The sequence below is a fragment of the Heteronotia binoei genome, chromosome 21, assembly GCF_032191835.1.
Source record: "Heteronotia binoei isolate CCM8104 ecotype False Entrance Well chromosome 21, APGP_CSIRO_Hbin_v1, whole genome shotgun sequence".
NCBI classification, from domain to species: domain Eukaryota; kingdom Metazoa; phylum Chordata; class Lepidosauria; order Squamata; family Gekkonidae; genus Heteronotia; species Heteronotia binoei.
The window spans coordinates 77,237,980-77,254,866 of record NC_083243.1 but is presented as its reverse complement, the minus strand read 5'-3'; the positions used below and the strand labels follow the sequence as shown (position 1 = coordinate 77,254,866).

The window sequence follows — 16,887 nt, the reverse complement described above, 5'->3', positions numbered from 1 at the left end:
AATTCCACACGTTAATCACCCTTTGGGTGAAGAAGTACTTCCTTAGCCCTGTCATCGCTAACTTTTACATGGAAACCTTCGAAGATACAGCACTAAGATCTGCCCTCCTAAAACCACGTTGCTGGCTCCGATATGTGGATGATGTTTTTGCCATCTGGAGTCATGGAGAGGCTGCTTTGAATAACTTTCTCCTTCATCTGAATTCAGTCCACCCTCGTATCCAGTTTACCATGGAGAAAGAAAAGAATGGTCAACTTGCCTTTCTTGACGTCCTCATTACCAGGAAAGATGATGGAAAACTCGGGCACACTATATTCAGGAAACCCACACACACCGACCGCTATCTAAATAAGAACTCCAATCATCATCCTCGCCAAAAACGTACAGTTGTAAAAACCCTCATCCACCGAGCATCACGCATCTGTGAACCAAGCCAACTCCAGCAGGAACTACACCACCTCAACCAGTCACTGCAGGCCAATGGATACTCTCTGCAAGAAATTAGAAGAGCCCTCCACCCCAAGAGACCATCCACACCAAATCCCGAGCCACACACAAATGTAGGTACAGCCTTCCTGCCCTACATAAAATCTGTCACTGACTGCATTGGCAAAATTCTCAAACGCCACAATATTGACACAGTCTTCAAACCCACACAACAGATCCGCCACTTGCTGTGCTCGGCCAAAGATATGAGAGATCCACTTTCAACCCCTGGAGTCTACAAAATACCCTGCTCCTGTGGTGCAGTCTACATTGGCACTACCCAACGCAGTATCAACACCCGCCTCACATAAGAACATAAGAGAAGCCATGTTGGATCAGGCCAACAGCCCATCCAGTCCAACACTCTGTGTCACACAGTGGCAAAAAATTTGATATATACACACACGCTGTGGCTAATAGCCACTGATGGACCTGTGCTCCATATTTTTATCTAAACCCCTCTTGAAGGTGGCTTTACTTGTGGCCGCCACCACCTCCTGTGGCAGTGAATTCCACATGTTAATCACCCTTTGGGTGAAGAAGTACTTCCTTTTATCCGTTTTAACCTGTCTGCTCAGCAATTTCATCAAATGCCCACGAGTTCTTGTATTGTGAGAAAGGGAGAAAAGTACTTCTTTCTCTACTTTCTCCATCCCATGCATTATCTTGTAAACCTCTATCATGTTGTTAGAGACAATTTGTATGCCTCCCTTGGCCCCTCCAGGAGATGCAAAGAAAAAGAGCTGTCAGTCGGGAGTCTCCTTTGAAGTATACAACTTTATTGATATCAAGAAGGAGGGGAGTCGCTTTTCAACGAGCTCCCTGATTAGTTCCATACATACCCTTTTATCCTTTATTCCCGGCCGATGAGTCCCTCCTCCTTTCCCCATAGGCTGAGGTACTTAGAGGGTACAGGCTACCCGGCACGCCTACTTCACCCCCTCCTTGATATGTACCCCTCCCGTTACATACATTGCATGTGCATTTAAATTTACTTTTCCCCGAGGTGGGGTGTGTCAGTTAATATTCATTACTTGATTACGCCTGCGTACTTGCTGCTGATTAATTTCTATTGCTGATTAATCTCTATTTGCTATTAATCTTACTGTTGCCATGGCTTGTTCAGCCGTGTTATTTCTTTTCGGTTTCTGCGTTTTAACAATGGCTACTACCCCTGTGCTATGGTTACTAAATGTTTGTACCCGGTTCTGCTCCTTGCACCTTAACAATCACTAAGACATTACATTTGGTTCCTCCTGTTTCAGCTCATTTCATTATTTCACTCCTCTCAATCCCTACTCTTTTATTTTCACCTGAGCTGAAACATTCTCAAACTTTGCAACCATCAGCTGAGCTTGCCCTTTCTTGGTATGCTTCTTTATTGCTGACTGGCAAGCACTGCTACACACCGGCAAGCAGTGGAGACAACAACAACAGATGATGCTGATTACCACTATGATCATACCGATCTGCAATATGCTCTTGAGCCACCCCCAGTCTGGTAACCAGGAGGTAAGCCAGTTCCAGGGACTTTGTATTCCTTCATAGTTTTCCTTTGAAGTAGTTTGCATTTCTTGTAAGTGCATTTCTATGCTTTTGTTTAAATCATGAAACTGCACATGACATTGTGTTCCTATCACCTTGCAGAATCCTCCTTGCTGTGCTAACAAATAGTCTAGGGCCATCCGATGTTGTAGCTGGATTTGACTTAATTCTTCTATCTCAGTTTGCAATTCTCTGATGACCTTCCCTGTTGCATTCACCGTTTTCTCTAGTCTACAGGTCAGACCTATTATGCTTTTACGATTTTCTTGTGCCACTATTCCTGGATAGGCTCCTAATGTTAAAAGACCTGTTATTAATCCTCCCCCTATGCGGCTGCCTGCATCATCTGAGAGCTGATGGCCCACAATTACTTCATCTTTGCAATTTGTTCCTAACTGTCCGTCTCTGGGACCGAGGTGATCTTCCCTTTTTACCCGGGAATGCTTGGGCAACACCTGTACTGGGAATGTTAAGAATCCTATCCCAACACATGCCCCTCTCTTGTACCCAGGATGATAATTAGTGGCCCATTTATCAAAGAAAAACCACAGGTTGGGATCTTTTATTTTCATCCCTGAACATATACTACCTTTACCTGAATAATCAGCCTGGAACATTGGTATGTCAGGAAAAATATCTCCCAAATTTGTCTTGCCCCACAGGAGAGTTTTGTTCCCCCGTGTATGATTTCCTGGTTTTGACAACCAGAAGTAGTCTGTGCAAGCGCTGTAGTTACTCAGCTTGCTCATTCTTTCTTGTGCCTGGTTGAAGCCCGGCACTTTAGAATTCCATACCCCACTATGAATGCAACAGAAACATAAGCCTGGGGTCAACTTGCTGTATCTAAACCACCTTAATCCGGTTTTTCCTATTTTTGAGGGGGAGACAAACAATATTTCGCATTCTGATCGTTGAGATAATGCTTGTAAGGACCCTACTACTAATGGGGGCTCACTTATTAGTCCAGGTAGCAGACTCAGCGTTGCTACTGATGTGGGATGCTCATAAATTAATCTAGAGCTTTTCCCATGTTGCTGGAACATATAATGAGCGTGGCGGATCCATGTATTTCCTCCAGTTCCAGGGCATTGGATCCCAAAGATCACCAACACCAACAACAATTTTTGCCGATAGGGTCCAGCCACCTGTCATTCTGGTAAACCTTAACCTTATATGTGTTACACAATCTCCCTTTTGCAACCTACTCCTACTCCAAAGTTCTAATAATGTATCAAACAATATGAATTATATAAAACAATCTTTTTAGAGTCCATTTAACACTTAGAAAACTTAAATTAAAAGTTATTTGTTTGTGATTTTATGCTACCATTCAACAATTTTATTTATCAGCCATGTAATTCACTGCTGCTGGAGCCTCTTTCACCATGTGTAATACATCCAGCCACTCTCTGCTGTGCCAACTGCTGTTTACGTTGTTAGTGTCACCTGGCAAGGTTCTAACCACTGCTGAGACAACGGCCTTTCCTTTCCAGTCTTGACTAAAACCCAGTCACCCAGTCCATGTTGGTGTAGGGACAGCGTTCGCATCAGCAAGGCTTTTCTGTTGAAGAAAGAAAACAGCACGGACAGTAGCTGATCCAAATAACACATAATAACTCAGCCAGTTATTCCTGACTGAGGCAAACTTTTTAGCAGCATTTTGATAGATAGAAGTAGGTATATCAAGGTAGAGTAACTGATAGCCTTCCTCTTCAAGGCAGTACAATCCACTTTTATACACCACACACAATATATAGGTTTTATTTAAAAATTTCCTAAACATACAAATTTCCTATATCCATCTTGGCTTGAACTCCCTGATACTTCCCTTCATACAACCACTTTAACACTTATTTAATTAATGGCTTGGAGAGCCACCGTTTTTGCTTTTACAGTCTCTTACACAAATTATACCTTAAGTTCAACTAAACTTTATAATGCCACTTTTCCCAAAACCCTGTTATTGTTTCTTCTTTAGCTTTTTTTTTTTAACTGCCACATTAGTTAGCTTATTCTCTATAACCTTATCCAAAAATTAAATCTGATACCTGCACACACATAATTAACTGTTCTGTTCCCTTTGCTTCACCAATCCTTAATTCTTCTGATATTAATTTTATCAGGGGTATTGTAAAAAAAAATAGTTGGTGGATTTCTTCCAGGGATTGTTATGCAGTTGCACCTATTTTTCAATAGACAAGGTAGCTGGATGGGGAGAAAGAGATGGTGCCATCAGAAAAGTTCAGGAGCTGCTCTCCTGTGAGCTCCTGCTAAATTCAGGATCTGAATTCCCCACCTTTACTGGTTAGCATTTTCATTTTCTTTTTCCCTTCAAAATGTTTAAGAGTTTTATTAACCTAAATAAACTACCCTTTCTCTTTAATAGAGTTTACATTTGAAAACATGAAGTACAGGTTTGGCCAGACCATCCCAAATTAATTATTCCTGCCATTTGTTCCCCCTTGTTCCCTTTATATCGTTGCACCTTTTCTCCTCTACTGCTTGGAAAGAACCAGCACTTCCCTGGAGTAGAGGAACATCTTTTAGATTTGGTTAGCTTTTTGATCTGGAGGTTTTGTAAATTTTACATTATCATGTTCCTTCTTTTCTTGTCCTTTAAAAGTCTCCATTAGTTTTACATTTTAGAAATCTGGAATTTGTCATAACTAGCATTATTCTGTTTTATTGCTTATAAACTACTATTAAAAGTATTTCTCAACAAAAGTTATTTCTCTAGGCAGCACACAAGGTTGCCATTAAAACTTTGAGTCCGCTTAAGATAATGTTATTTCCTCTGGGGGTCCAATTCAGATATCTCACTTTTTATTCCACAACTTCTGATATAATAGTGCATTTTTTTTTAATAGTGCATAATTTTAACCCTACCAATGTTCCTTTTAAGCTGCCGAGTACTGGCAGTTGTGCTCTGGGACTACTTTTACAAAAAGTGTGAGCTGAAGGCTAGAAATCCATGAGCCTGCCCATGCCAACTCATCTTAAAGGGAACATTGGCCCTCACCCTTTTAGGGTTAAAGCATTATGTTCTTTATAACCAATGACATAAACATTGCACTTTCTTCTCCCACTAATTGTGCTTCAACAACTTCCTTGTTTATTTACAGAACATTGATAAAAACCAGGTTTAAAAGCCGTAAATGCTTAAAATTAATTTATCTACAACTGTCCTTTGACTTTATAAAAACTTAAAAAAAAAAAAACCCTCATCTTACATTCATTCTGAATACTTAACTCTGCTTTGTTTTAAGGCAAACCTCTGTTCAGCAAGAAAAAAAAATCCTTGGAGAAAGAACCTGCTTTCTCCATCTTAGCTACATATTGTATTGTTTCCTAACATTCCAAAAGGAGGGGCTAGGACTTGGAGGATGCCAATCTCCTGGCAGGAGAAAGGCTCAAAGTTTGGTCTATAAAAGGTTTTGCCAAACAATGTACAAGGAAAGCAACTGAATCTGTTTTAGCTACTCAAAATATGTACACCAAAATAAACTCTTAACTCTCATTACCACTTTAAAAGAAAGAAATCCTTCCCAATACTTTCAGCTATTTTAACCTTCTGTGCCACAGTTATCCTGCTAAACTCCAACCATGAAAGCAAACTTTATTTTAACACTTTACTACCTTCCAACACTTTTAATCTCTGACTATACAGACAGCACTCTCTTTATAATGTATTTCTTTATAATGTTCCAACAACATTTCCAAATTAGCTTACTTATGCAACGCAGAACTTACACTTTTCACTAAGTGTAAAGATATGTCACTTCTTTACAAATACCAAATACTAACAAGAACAAAAGAAGGGAAAAGAAAGGAAAAGGAAAAAATATTCCAACAGAGTGGGGGGGGGGGGTTGACCAGTTCTCTCCCCTCTCTGTTTCCCAACACTCATTACTATAAATACTTTCTTTACTACAAGAGGATTATCTGACAAAGATCACCCAATAACCATGTCCAGGTTGAAGTTCCTGGAATACTTTAAGAATGCAGCTGCAATCTAGAGAAATTGCAGGATGTCTCCTGGCTACACCTGGAGACTGGTATCCAGACTTGAACATGAACATATGAAGCTGCCTTATACTGAATCAGACCCTTGGTCCATCAAAGTCAGTATTGTCTACTCAGACTGGCAGCGGCTCTCCAGGGTCTCAAGCTGAGGCTTTTCACACCTATTTGCCTGGACCCTTTTTGGAGATGCCAGGGATTGAACCTGGGACCTTCTGCTTCCGAGCAGATGCTCTACCACTGAGCCACCGTCCCTCCCCAAGAGAGTTCCCTTTTAGTGTGGCCACACTAAAAGCAACCATTTCTTTTTGTTTCTCCCTTTTAAATGTCATCATGCAGACCAGTGATCCTGGTTGAGGCATCCATGCCCCACATAACTGGATTCCTCATTTCAAGGCCTCCTTTCATTAATATAAATGTTTAACAGCTGTCTCACTGTTTCATCAAAGGTACCAAAGGGAGGCCAGATAAGTCCCCGCAACTTATACTTTGGCCACACAAAAACAGAGAAGTTCACCATCTTCTCCTTATTCAAACAGTCAAAGACTATCCTTCTAGCTTCTTTAGCATCAGTGCTAAATGACTGTCTGCCTGTATCTGGGGGATTCCCTAAGCCTCCCCAGATCTGTTACCCTCTTTAAACTGAGAACTTCTATTTCCCATTTGCCGCGGTCTTACCTTAACTAGACGGGACGTCCCGATTTCCAAGTTTGTGCGAGCTCGTCTTTCTGGCAGGCCCCTCCTGCCTGGCAGGCCCCTCCTGCCTGGAGCGTCACCGACTGACTGCGATCTACAGTGTCACGGGTCTTGAGCTGTCTCCAATCCCAGCCAACGGAGATCCAATGGGTCGTGAAATACTCACGAGGTGCACCTTCCCAATTGGAGTTCGCTGAGTGGGCTGGCGACAGGTCACGTGATCCCGGACGAGCCCCCAATTGTTAGAGACAATTTGTATGCCTCCCCTGGCCCCTCCAGGAGATGCAAAGAAAAAGAGCTGTCAGTCGGGAGTCTCCTTTGAAGTATACAACTTTATTGATATCAAGAAGGAGGGGAGTCGCTTTTCAACGAGCTCCCTGATTAGTTCCATACATACCCTTTTATCCTTTATTCCCGGCCGATGAGTCCCTCCTCCTTTCCCCATAGGCTGAGGTACTTAGAGGGTACAGGCTACCCGGCACGCCTACTTCACCCCCTCCTTGATATGTACCCCTCCCGTTACATACATTGCATGTGCATTTAAATTTACTTTTCCCCGAGGTGGGGTGTGTCAGTTAATATTCATTACTTGATTACGCCTGCGTACTTGCTGCTGATTAATTTCTATTGCTGATTAATCTCTATTTGCTATTAATCTTACTGTTGCCATGGCTTGTTCAGCCGTGTTATTTCTTTTCGGTTTCTGCGTTTTAACAATGGCTACTACCCCTGTGCTATGGTTACTAAATGTTTGTACCCGGTTCTGCTCCTTGCACCTTAACAATCACTAAGACATTACATTTGGTTCCTCCTGTTTCAGCTCATTTCATTATTTCACTCCTCTCAATGTCACCCCGCAGTCGACGTTTCTCCAAGCTAAAGAGTCCAAGCGTTTCAACCTTTCTTCATAAGGAAAGTGCTCCAGCCCTTTAATCATTCTAGTTGCCCTTCTCTGGACTTTCTCCAATGCTATAATATTCTTTTTGAGGTGCGGCAACCAGAACTGCACACAGTACTCCAAATGAGACCGCACCATTGATTTATACAGGGGCATTATGATACTGGCTGATTTGTCTTCAATTCCCTTCCTAATAATTCCCAGCACGGCGTTGGCCTTTTTTATTGCAAACGCACACTGTCTTGACATTTTCAGTGAGTTATCTACCACGACCCCAAGATCTCTCTCTTGGTCAGTCTCTGCCAGTTCACACCTCATCAACTTGTATTTGTAGCTGGGATTCTTGGCCCCAATGTGCATTACTTTGCACTTGGCCACATTGAACCGCATCTGCCACGTTGACGCCCACTCACCCAGCCTCAACAGATCCCTTTGGAGTGCCTCACAATCCTCTCTGGTTCTCACCACCCTGAACACAGGAGACACTGTCGCTTGTTTCAGCCAGAAAAATCAGCTGTAGCTGAACATGCACTTCAAGAAGGAGACCATGTCATCCACTTTGAAAGAACTGAAGTCCTTTCTACGGCCTCACATTATCATACCCGCCTGAACAGAGAAGCTATTGAGATTTACAAACACCAGCACAACTTTAACAGAAAGGAAGAAGGCATTTCCATCCACCAGTCTTGGTATCCAGCTCTGCAAAACACCCTACTGACTATAAATCGCAGAAATTCACAGAACAATCAGCACATTCCACAGAACAATCAGCATAATCAACAACCATCTTCCTTTTCTTCACACCCCTTCCAACCCTCCCAGCAATTAACACAAAACAATGGTCACATTCAACAGCCAGTTTCCTTATCACTACCCTTCCAGGAAGCCCCACCAAACAATGGGCATATCCACAAACCTATTGCCCTTTCACCACGCCCCCTCCAGCCTAGAAATAGCAGCTCTCCAGCAGCCCTGGCCTCACTTAATGCACAGCAGCCAAGAAGGTCAGAGCGCCTGCTCCAGCTGCAACGCCACTGAGGATGTTCTCCGCAGCCGAGAATGAAATGTCTGGAAGAAAAACTTTCTCCAGTAGAACACGGCACTTGAGCCCGAAAGATTCTACAAACCCTAATGCTTCTAAAATAGTTATTAACAATAATGTCCAATAGCATTTACCTTATAAATGTCACCTCTGTCGGCTCCCCAATTTTTCATGTCCCGAACACTTTAAAATTTTTATTTAAACTTTAGCCTCCTTGCGATGGCTGCTGATAATTTTCTATGATATTATAGTCCTAGAGTAGGCTGGCTGCTTCGATGATTTCCCTTTTCCATCCAATGCTTCCTGCTTTACTTGCCACCAAATCCCATTTTCGCTGGTAGAGAGATCTCACGATACTTGACGTATTTCCTGTGTTGACTGTGGGAGCTGCAATTCTATGACAATGGGGCTTTTTCTCAAAAACCGCAAGTAGATCAAACAATAAATCCCTTTCCACTTTTTAGCACTGTCCTTTAAATTTGCAAAGTCCAAATTTCGCCCCTTCTCCCTTTCTTCTTCCAAGCTTTCTAGATTTCAATTTCCCACCTTCTGATTTTATTTTGTTTAACTTTAATTAGTCCCAGAATGAAAGATAGCGATCTGTACCTTTTCTGTAGTTATCTAGATCAACACCGGTCTTGTGTAGCTTTAGATGTTTAGTAGTATCAAAGAAGATTAGGATCCTGTCGAGCTTATGTCAAATAAATGACTCTGGAAACTTCTGCAGATGATGAAAATGCAGCTCATCTCCGGAGACCCCCCAAAGGAGCCCCCACCCCGGGACTCCCTTTTAGCCAAGGTAAATCTCCTCAAAGTTTCCTGTGCCTATCTTGGACTGATCTCTGACTGAGAAAAGTAGGCAGTAGGCATTAGATTGCCTTCCACTACCCCGAACAGAAGTTCCAGCCTGCTCCCCTTCTGAGAAGCAGTTCAGCTCGGCATTTTCCAACCCCGGAAGTCAACAGCTCTGAGTGTTTTAATACATCATTCAAATAAAACAGAGGCTTGGCTTCACTTGCAAGCAATTGTGTATTAAATGTTCAATAACTGTGTGACAGACTGCACTTTTAAAACAGGTAAAGGACTGTGACGGATTAATTCTTAACAGAGCCAGAGAGCATCGAGTTACAGACTGCTCCAAGCAATCTGATTGGTTAGCATTAGATGAGCAGAGAAAGACTTCTGAATTGGATGCTGAGGGGACAGTGAGATTTCTGCCTTGATGGAGTTGAGTCTAGATTTTTATCTGTTGAGTGCAAGTTTCTATCCCCTATCACATGTAAAATCAAAGGGGAACAGGTCGTTTCCCATCAGTGTGAAAACTTTGTGGTGTTGATCATTGCCGCAGTGAGGATGAAAGGTCATTGGAGCAGTCTTTTTTTTGTACAAACTGTTTTGTACAAACCAAGGGTTTCTACCATGTGTGCGCTAATATATGTTGTCAATCTGAGACACTGTTCATCCCTTGACCTTTGATCTGTTCTCAACTCCTAATTTCCTTTCTTAACCAAGGAGAACGTTACTAGAATAATAATAATCTTGCATTTATGGAAGACAATTATGATTGACAGCTTCTAGTGAAAAAGATGGTGTTAGGTTTGGCCTAATGGTTTGGATGAAGTGCAGTGTCTATATATCTAATTCCCAGCTGTGCCCACTATGTGCACATGAAGGGTAAAGAGATTTTTCTGCACACTTGGAGCACTCCCCAGGTGTGCAGAAAAATCTTACATCTTTTAAAAAGTATACAGGAGATACTTAAATCCCTCCAAAAGTACAACAGCTTTCTGTGCCTTAGGACTGTGGTGGAGCTTGGTGGTGTCAGCTGCAAGGGAGCCTGGCAGGGGTGAGCTGCACAGGGCTTGCTGCCACTGTCAGGGGGAAGAGAAGCCTTGGTCAGCCTGGCAGTTGGGATCCACACAGGGCTTGCTGCCATCATAGTTGTTGATGAGGGAAAGTCTTGATGGGCTCACCAGTTGGGGCTTGCCGCTGATGGTGGTGGGATGGAGAGAGGCCGAGAGCCATGGTGCCTTCAAGGATTGCAGCAGTGATAGGGGATAATTGAAATGAGGAAAGGAATTATCCCCACATGTATCATGGGTCCCCATTTCCTGTTTCATATAAATTTATATGCCTGGGTTTTCCCCAAGTGATTTGTATGAAGGTTTTGCCAACTCATAGCTTGTGAATGAACAGAAGGTAAATCATAATCAGCTGCTAGACCAGTGGATCAGTTAGTATTTCTTGGTTTCATTTTTGCAAAGAGTGCCCAGTCCTATGAAAGCATACCCACAAATATGTCACACTGAGTTCAAATGGGACTTACATCTTACCATAGTAAGTGTGCCAGTGATTGCAGTCACAGTGGAACTTGCTGTGATCCAGCTGGTTACTTTTTATGTTTTAAAGTAGGTAGAGTCCATATTCAGGATCCCTTAACAGAAATAATGTATGACTTAATCAGTAAAAATTCTCAAGTACACATTCTTTCTTTATAAATTTAAAATGTCATGAGATCAAGGGCATTCTGATAAAAAGAAAAATAAACCATACAACACTGTCCAGCCCTGCCGTTGCATAGTTTATCCATGGGCAATAGAATCCCACACAACTATGACTCTATCAATTTCATAATCCTTTGACATTTTAGTCAAATGTCAGATTTGTAAGTGTATGGTGTATTTTTCCAGATTCATGGGATGCTCTGCAAATCAAACAAAGGGACCAAGTGTTCTCTGAAAAGAATTTCAGGGTATTTGTATTGCTGACAAAAAGGGTGTTGTAGATCTCCCCTGACATTTTCATAGTTTTTCATCTTCTTCACTTGAAAATGCAAAAGAATATAAAAAGTGGGAATGAAATTATAATCTTCTCAATTTTTTAGGAGAAAAGAGTAGTGAGTGAAAAATGGGGAAGCAGCTGCTCTGCTGCTTCAAGCTTTGGGATTGGTAGTGAAGAGGAGGAAGATGATGAGGAAGCAGATCATTTGTTTACCTTCAAGATGGGGAAGAGGATGCAACTGGCAGTTACCATGGATAATAAAGCCAAGGTGAGCCTTTAACATTTGTGATGACACCCTAGAGACATTATACAGAGCTGCAAGGAAAGGAGCCTAAGAAGGTTTTCAGAGGTGCCATTATCTTGTCAGTGCTTGTATCAATATAAGATACATATTTGACACAACAGTTTCTGATCCACCTTCCCCTCCTTGTTTAGGCACAAAATCAAGAAAGACGTTGACAAATCCAGTCTTTATGGCATAATGCCACAAAATCTTCTCCCACTGTCATGCCTTTCTTTCTTCAGCAACTGTCATCAGTGGTTTGATATTTGTTAAAACTTTCTTGACTAAGCAATTCACAGAAGTAATATAGTCCGGCTCCTATCTCAGTATATGATGGCCTCTTAAAAATCCTTCTTTTTTGGAATTTAGTCCTTGTGATTTCAAGAAAAGCTTGTCAGAACACTAGGCTGGCAACCAGAGCCCAAACTATTCTTATGTGTGTAGCTCTCTCTCTCTCTCCTCACAGAGACCTCCAATGTCTACTTCTAGCATGGCTTTCCAAAGCATCCTGTCCAGATTTTTGGAGAGCATTACATTTCTCCTTTGAATTTTACACTGTTCTTGTTACTGATGGCTATCCAGTATATACTACAGAGACAGAGAAAGTCAAAGAACTGTTTCCCATCCCATCTATTTTGGAGAAAGCCCTTCCATTACCACTGATATTGGAGCATTGGTATTCTTTGTGATGATGCCTGTCATGTAAAATTCACGTCTCTAAAGATTAATCAAGAAAAATCTTTTACTCAGAAGTTTTTGTAATTTTTGGTTACTTTATATTTTAATCTTGATGCACTTCCAGTTTACTTTGTCTGTTTATTTGTTTTTACTGTTAAGTTTGTTAACCATAACAATGTATCTAACTATGTCAGTGTTATGCTTGCATGGCTGACAGCATTCAAATGACCAGTCCAAGAATGAGCTTTGGAAGATCTTGAACTTGTGTGCTCTCCCAGCTTTTCTTCCACCTCTTGCAAAATAGATGAGCCCTAGTTTAGAAGTAACCACAAATTTTGTGATGTCTGAATTGGGCACTTAAACAAATTGCAGGGTTTTTTTTTTAATGTCAACCTATGTTTCTAAACTAAGGATGATCTTCTTTGTTTAAAGTTAGAATCTTTGTTTGTTAAACTACCCAAACAGCACAATAATCTGCATTTAGCTCTAAACCAGAACATTTCTAGCCATGGGTTGATGCATGAGGAGAGGGAATCCCCAAATTTACAGTGGTTTGTTCACTTTTTTCTTGACACTTGAATGTAGTTTGTGTGTTATTTATGTTGTATTATTTATGCAAGTAAAATAATAATAATAATGAACATGCTAAAGATATTAATATTGTGAGCCGGCCAGAGTCTGTGTGTGGAGTGGGTGGCACACAAATTTAAGGTAAATAAATAAAATAATAAGGTTTGGTGCCAAACTGCTTTGACTAGACAATAGGACAAAAATGGATTATAGAATTAGAAAACAATGTAATAAACACAGCATCCTATATACAGTGAAGACAATTTCACTAACATTATCAACAAGATTATTTGCATTATCAGCCTGTAAACTTTATGGGACTGTGTTCACTATACAATATAAAGTCTTGGGACTGTGTTCACTATACAATATAAAGTCTTTAATCACTGAGAGATCATTGTCCTGAATATCAAACTGCCACAATCACAAAAAAGGCACTTGCACTCAGGGTTGCCACTGCCAGTCTCTGAGTGGAGTTTGGGGATCTCCTGGGATTACAGCTCTTTCCAGACTACAGAGGTCAATTCCCCTGGAGAAAATGGATGCTTTGAAGGGTGGACTCTATGGCATTGTACTCCACTGAAGCTCCTGTTCCCTCCAGGCTCTAATGCTCCTCCTCCCCCCCAAAAAAATCTTGAGGAGGTTTCCAACTTGGAGCTGGCAACCCTATCCCCCTGCCAGTGGCCAAGTGGGACCTGGCAACTCTACTTATACTCTGGCTGTGAGAGCAAATCTTTCACTGCCAGATCTGCTCCCCTGTGCTCATTCTGGCCATTCCAGAAAGCTCTCTAGACAGCTTTGGGGAGACAGTTTAATGAAGACATCTGCTGTGTTCACAGTGGCAGTCAAAACAATGCATATTATTAGGCTGTGTTGACGTGAGCAGAGAATTGTATAGAACCATTTAGGATCATTTTAAACACAGTGATGGCAGATCCTTGACTTATGCAATATGTTTGGTTTCAGCTACCTAATGTCAGAAGTGAGACATCAAAGGCTGGAAAGAGCCAAAAAAGGATGATTAATGCATAGAAGACACAGTAGTATGAACGGTTACAATAAAAGCCTTTTCAGTTGCTAGCCTTTAAAAAAAATCTATCCACTAGTACTAATACAGGTTCTGCATGTCAGAAGCTGTTGGAGTTTTTAGTCTGATTGCAATCTTGGTCCTAACTGGACCAGACCACAGTATGAGAAATGTGTTACAATCCTTTCTCACTCATTTTCATGATGTTTCATTAGAGTACCAAAGTTCTACTCTTAGGTACTCCTTTTGATAGGTATATTGGCTCATCTAAGACTCAGAATCCTGTGCACATTTGCTAGAAGTAAGTCCCATTGAGAAATGTGGAATGTGCATTGGATCAGGCTATGCTGGTGCAGCTATTTCAGACCAGGGTTTTTTTTTTGTATACAAGCTGCTGTTAATATAGGTGTGAGGAGGAGGTTGTGTATGCACTTTGGGAGCAATCCTAAGCAGGTTTACTCAGAACTCCTGCTTTATTCAGCGGGGCTTCCTCATAGTAAAGTGTTCTTAGGACTGTAGTCCTGTCTCCACTTGGATACAACTAACTTCTAATTATATTGCATTACTTTATTGGAAGTACATGTGTATATGCAACTGATTTGAGTTGGAGCACTGTGTTGCATTCTCCCTCTTTCTGGCTATTATCTGATGCCTCCTTTTGGGGCTTTTGTCTTTGTTTTTTTAATGTTGAATTTGCAACACTGCACCCATGTATCCATGTCCCTAGAGTAGAACTGAACATTATGAGAAGCACAGCCTGCAAATTTAATTAGTTTAAAGTCCTCTGTGGCAACCATCTAAAGCTAGTGAAAGTTGCAATTATCCAGAATGACATTCATACCATTTCTGCTACATTTTGCATACTCATGTCTGTTTCAGCCAGAAAAACAATCCCTGGGAGAAGAAGTGATCTGGTTTGAAAGCAGCTCTTTCTTCTGATGGGAATTTCCATAGCTGATCTTTACTCAGCTCTAGTGGAGGCCCAGAGTAAACAAAATCATGCACTAAAAGCAATAGCATCCTGCAGAATTTAAAAATCAGGGTGATAAAACCATTATTAAAAACAGAGATGAAATGCAAAGATGAAAACAGCAAGCATAAAAAGAAACAATCAGTGGAAATCTGTCCAAATTGAATTTCTTGTCTGCTGCTAGCACTAAATGCACATGTTCACTGTGAATGATAATGACTCATGTCTTTGGATTATGACATTCCCACTCTTCCTTTTCTAGGGAAAGCGGATTGTTAGTGAAAAACGGGGCTCAGAGTGTCTGGGGAGCCCAGGGGACAACCCAGACATCAGTGAGGAAGAGATGGATCAGCTGGTAGCTTTCCGCAGAGGAAGAAGAATGCAGATTGCTATTACTATGGATAACAAAAGTAAGGTGAGTGTTATCCAAAATATTGGCTTTCTGGGGCTCCAGTTCCCTGCTTAGGCTCTATCATAGAAAATGGCTTGCTAATGTCATGTAATGACAGTGTTGCCAGCTCTTAAACCTTAGAGCTCCTAGGAAAAGAAACGTCATTTAGAAATGGTGTTTCCTTTGCCTGTGCCATAATGGTCCATCTACCCAACTGTTTCTCCTATGTTCAGTAGAGTGAAACTGAAGTTCCACTTACTGCAGTGGACAGAGATGAGTACACAGACAGCTGCCCCACAGGGGCAAAATTGATTCTAAGCCACTGGCCCATTTGCATGCAAATGAAAATTCACCAGGATAATTTGATGCAATGCTCTTCTGACTTTCTCATGTGAAATGTGATGCTTTGTGCTAATGTTGGGCAGTAATAGGTAGCAGTGAGTATAAAGTGGGGCAGAATGGCAAGGGAGCCACTAAAAAGGCACCCCAATCTGTAACACATATTATAATTTACCCCCAATATCTTGAAACAATTATATCAGAAAGACCACCCAGGCAGGGGCCAACAAGGAAACAGACATGGCCCCACCCCATAGCCAGTCTGAGCATCTCCTGTCTTAATTAAGGGGGCGGGGCCAAAAAGGGAAATGAGGGGGAGGGGACCAGGGAGGCTGGGAGGTATAAAGAGGGAGAAGGCAGCCACTTGGAGGGCCGATGAGGAGGAGAAAGGTGACGCTGGAGATTGGGGCCTTAGAGAGAGCAAGAGAGATGAGCCACCAGAGTGCAGCAGCGGATAGAGGTCCAGGTGCACTTAAGCTGGCCTCTCATCTGGTCTGAGGCCCCCCAACTGCCCTCAGGAAGGGACCCCCGGGTCAGGAAGCAAAGGCCACTGGAGGGATGGGGCTGCAAGCAGAGGTGGGGCATGACAGTGGTAATAACTGTAACTAAGTGAATATCTGATGCTTAGCTATTAGGTGCCTTGTCTGAATGAGGACCCACATTTTATACTTGCCTGACTCTGAACTCCTTTCTTCTGCTGGGGTTAGGGTGTTAGGTGGACTTGACTCATGATCACACAAGAGGGATTGGGCCACATGACATCCTTGTGTGAACAGTACTTCAGGGAACTGGCGTTGGCAGTCTCAGGGTACTTGGTGTATTACTTCCTCACCTTCACCTCTGCAAAATCTTGGCATTCCTGCCACTGCTGACCTTCTGGTTCACAACTGACAATCAATAGAATCATAGAACCATAGAATCACAGAGTTGGAAGGGACCTCCAGGGTCATCTAGTCTAATCCCCTGCACAATGCAGGAAACTCACAAACACCTCCCCCTAAATTCACAGGATCTTCATTGCTGTCAGATGGCCCTCTAGTCTCTGTTTAAAAACCTCCAAGGAAGGAGAGCCCACCACCTCCCAAGGAAGCCTGTTCCACTGAGGAATTGCTCTAACAGTCAGGAAGTTCTTCCTAATGTTGAGCCAGAAACTCTTTTGAT

The 16,887-nt window shown here is 42.0% G+C and overlaps 1 protein-coding gene across 1 annotated transcript in view; it reads left to right on the top strand.

The window, feature by feature from the left end:
• The window catches only part of CCDC9B (coiled-coil domain containing 9B), a 126,470-nt gene that overhangs the window by 35,324 nt on the left and 74,259 nt on the right, over nucleotides 1-16,887 (top strand). The window contains exons 4-5 of the mRNA XM_060262346.1: nucleotides 11,572-11,736; nucleotides 15,259-15,411. Coding sequence (XP_060118329.1) covers nucleotides 11,572-11,736; nucleotides 15,259-15,411 — 318 coding nt within the window. The remainder of the gene's footprint in view (nucleotides 1-11,571; nucleotides 11,737-15,258; nucleotides 15,412-16,887) is intronic.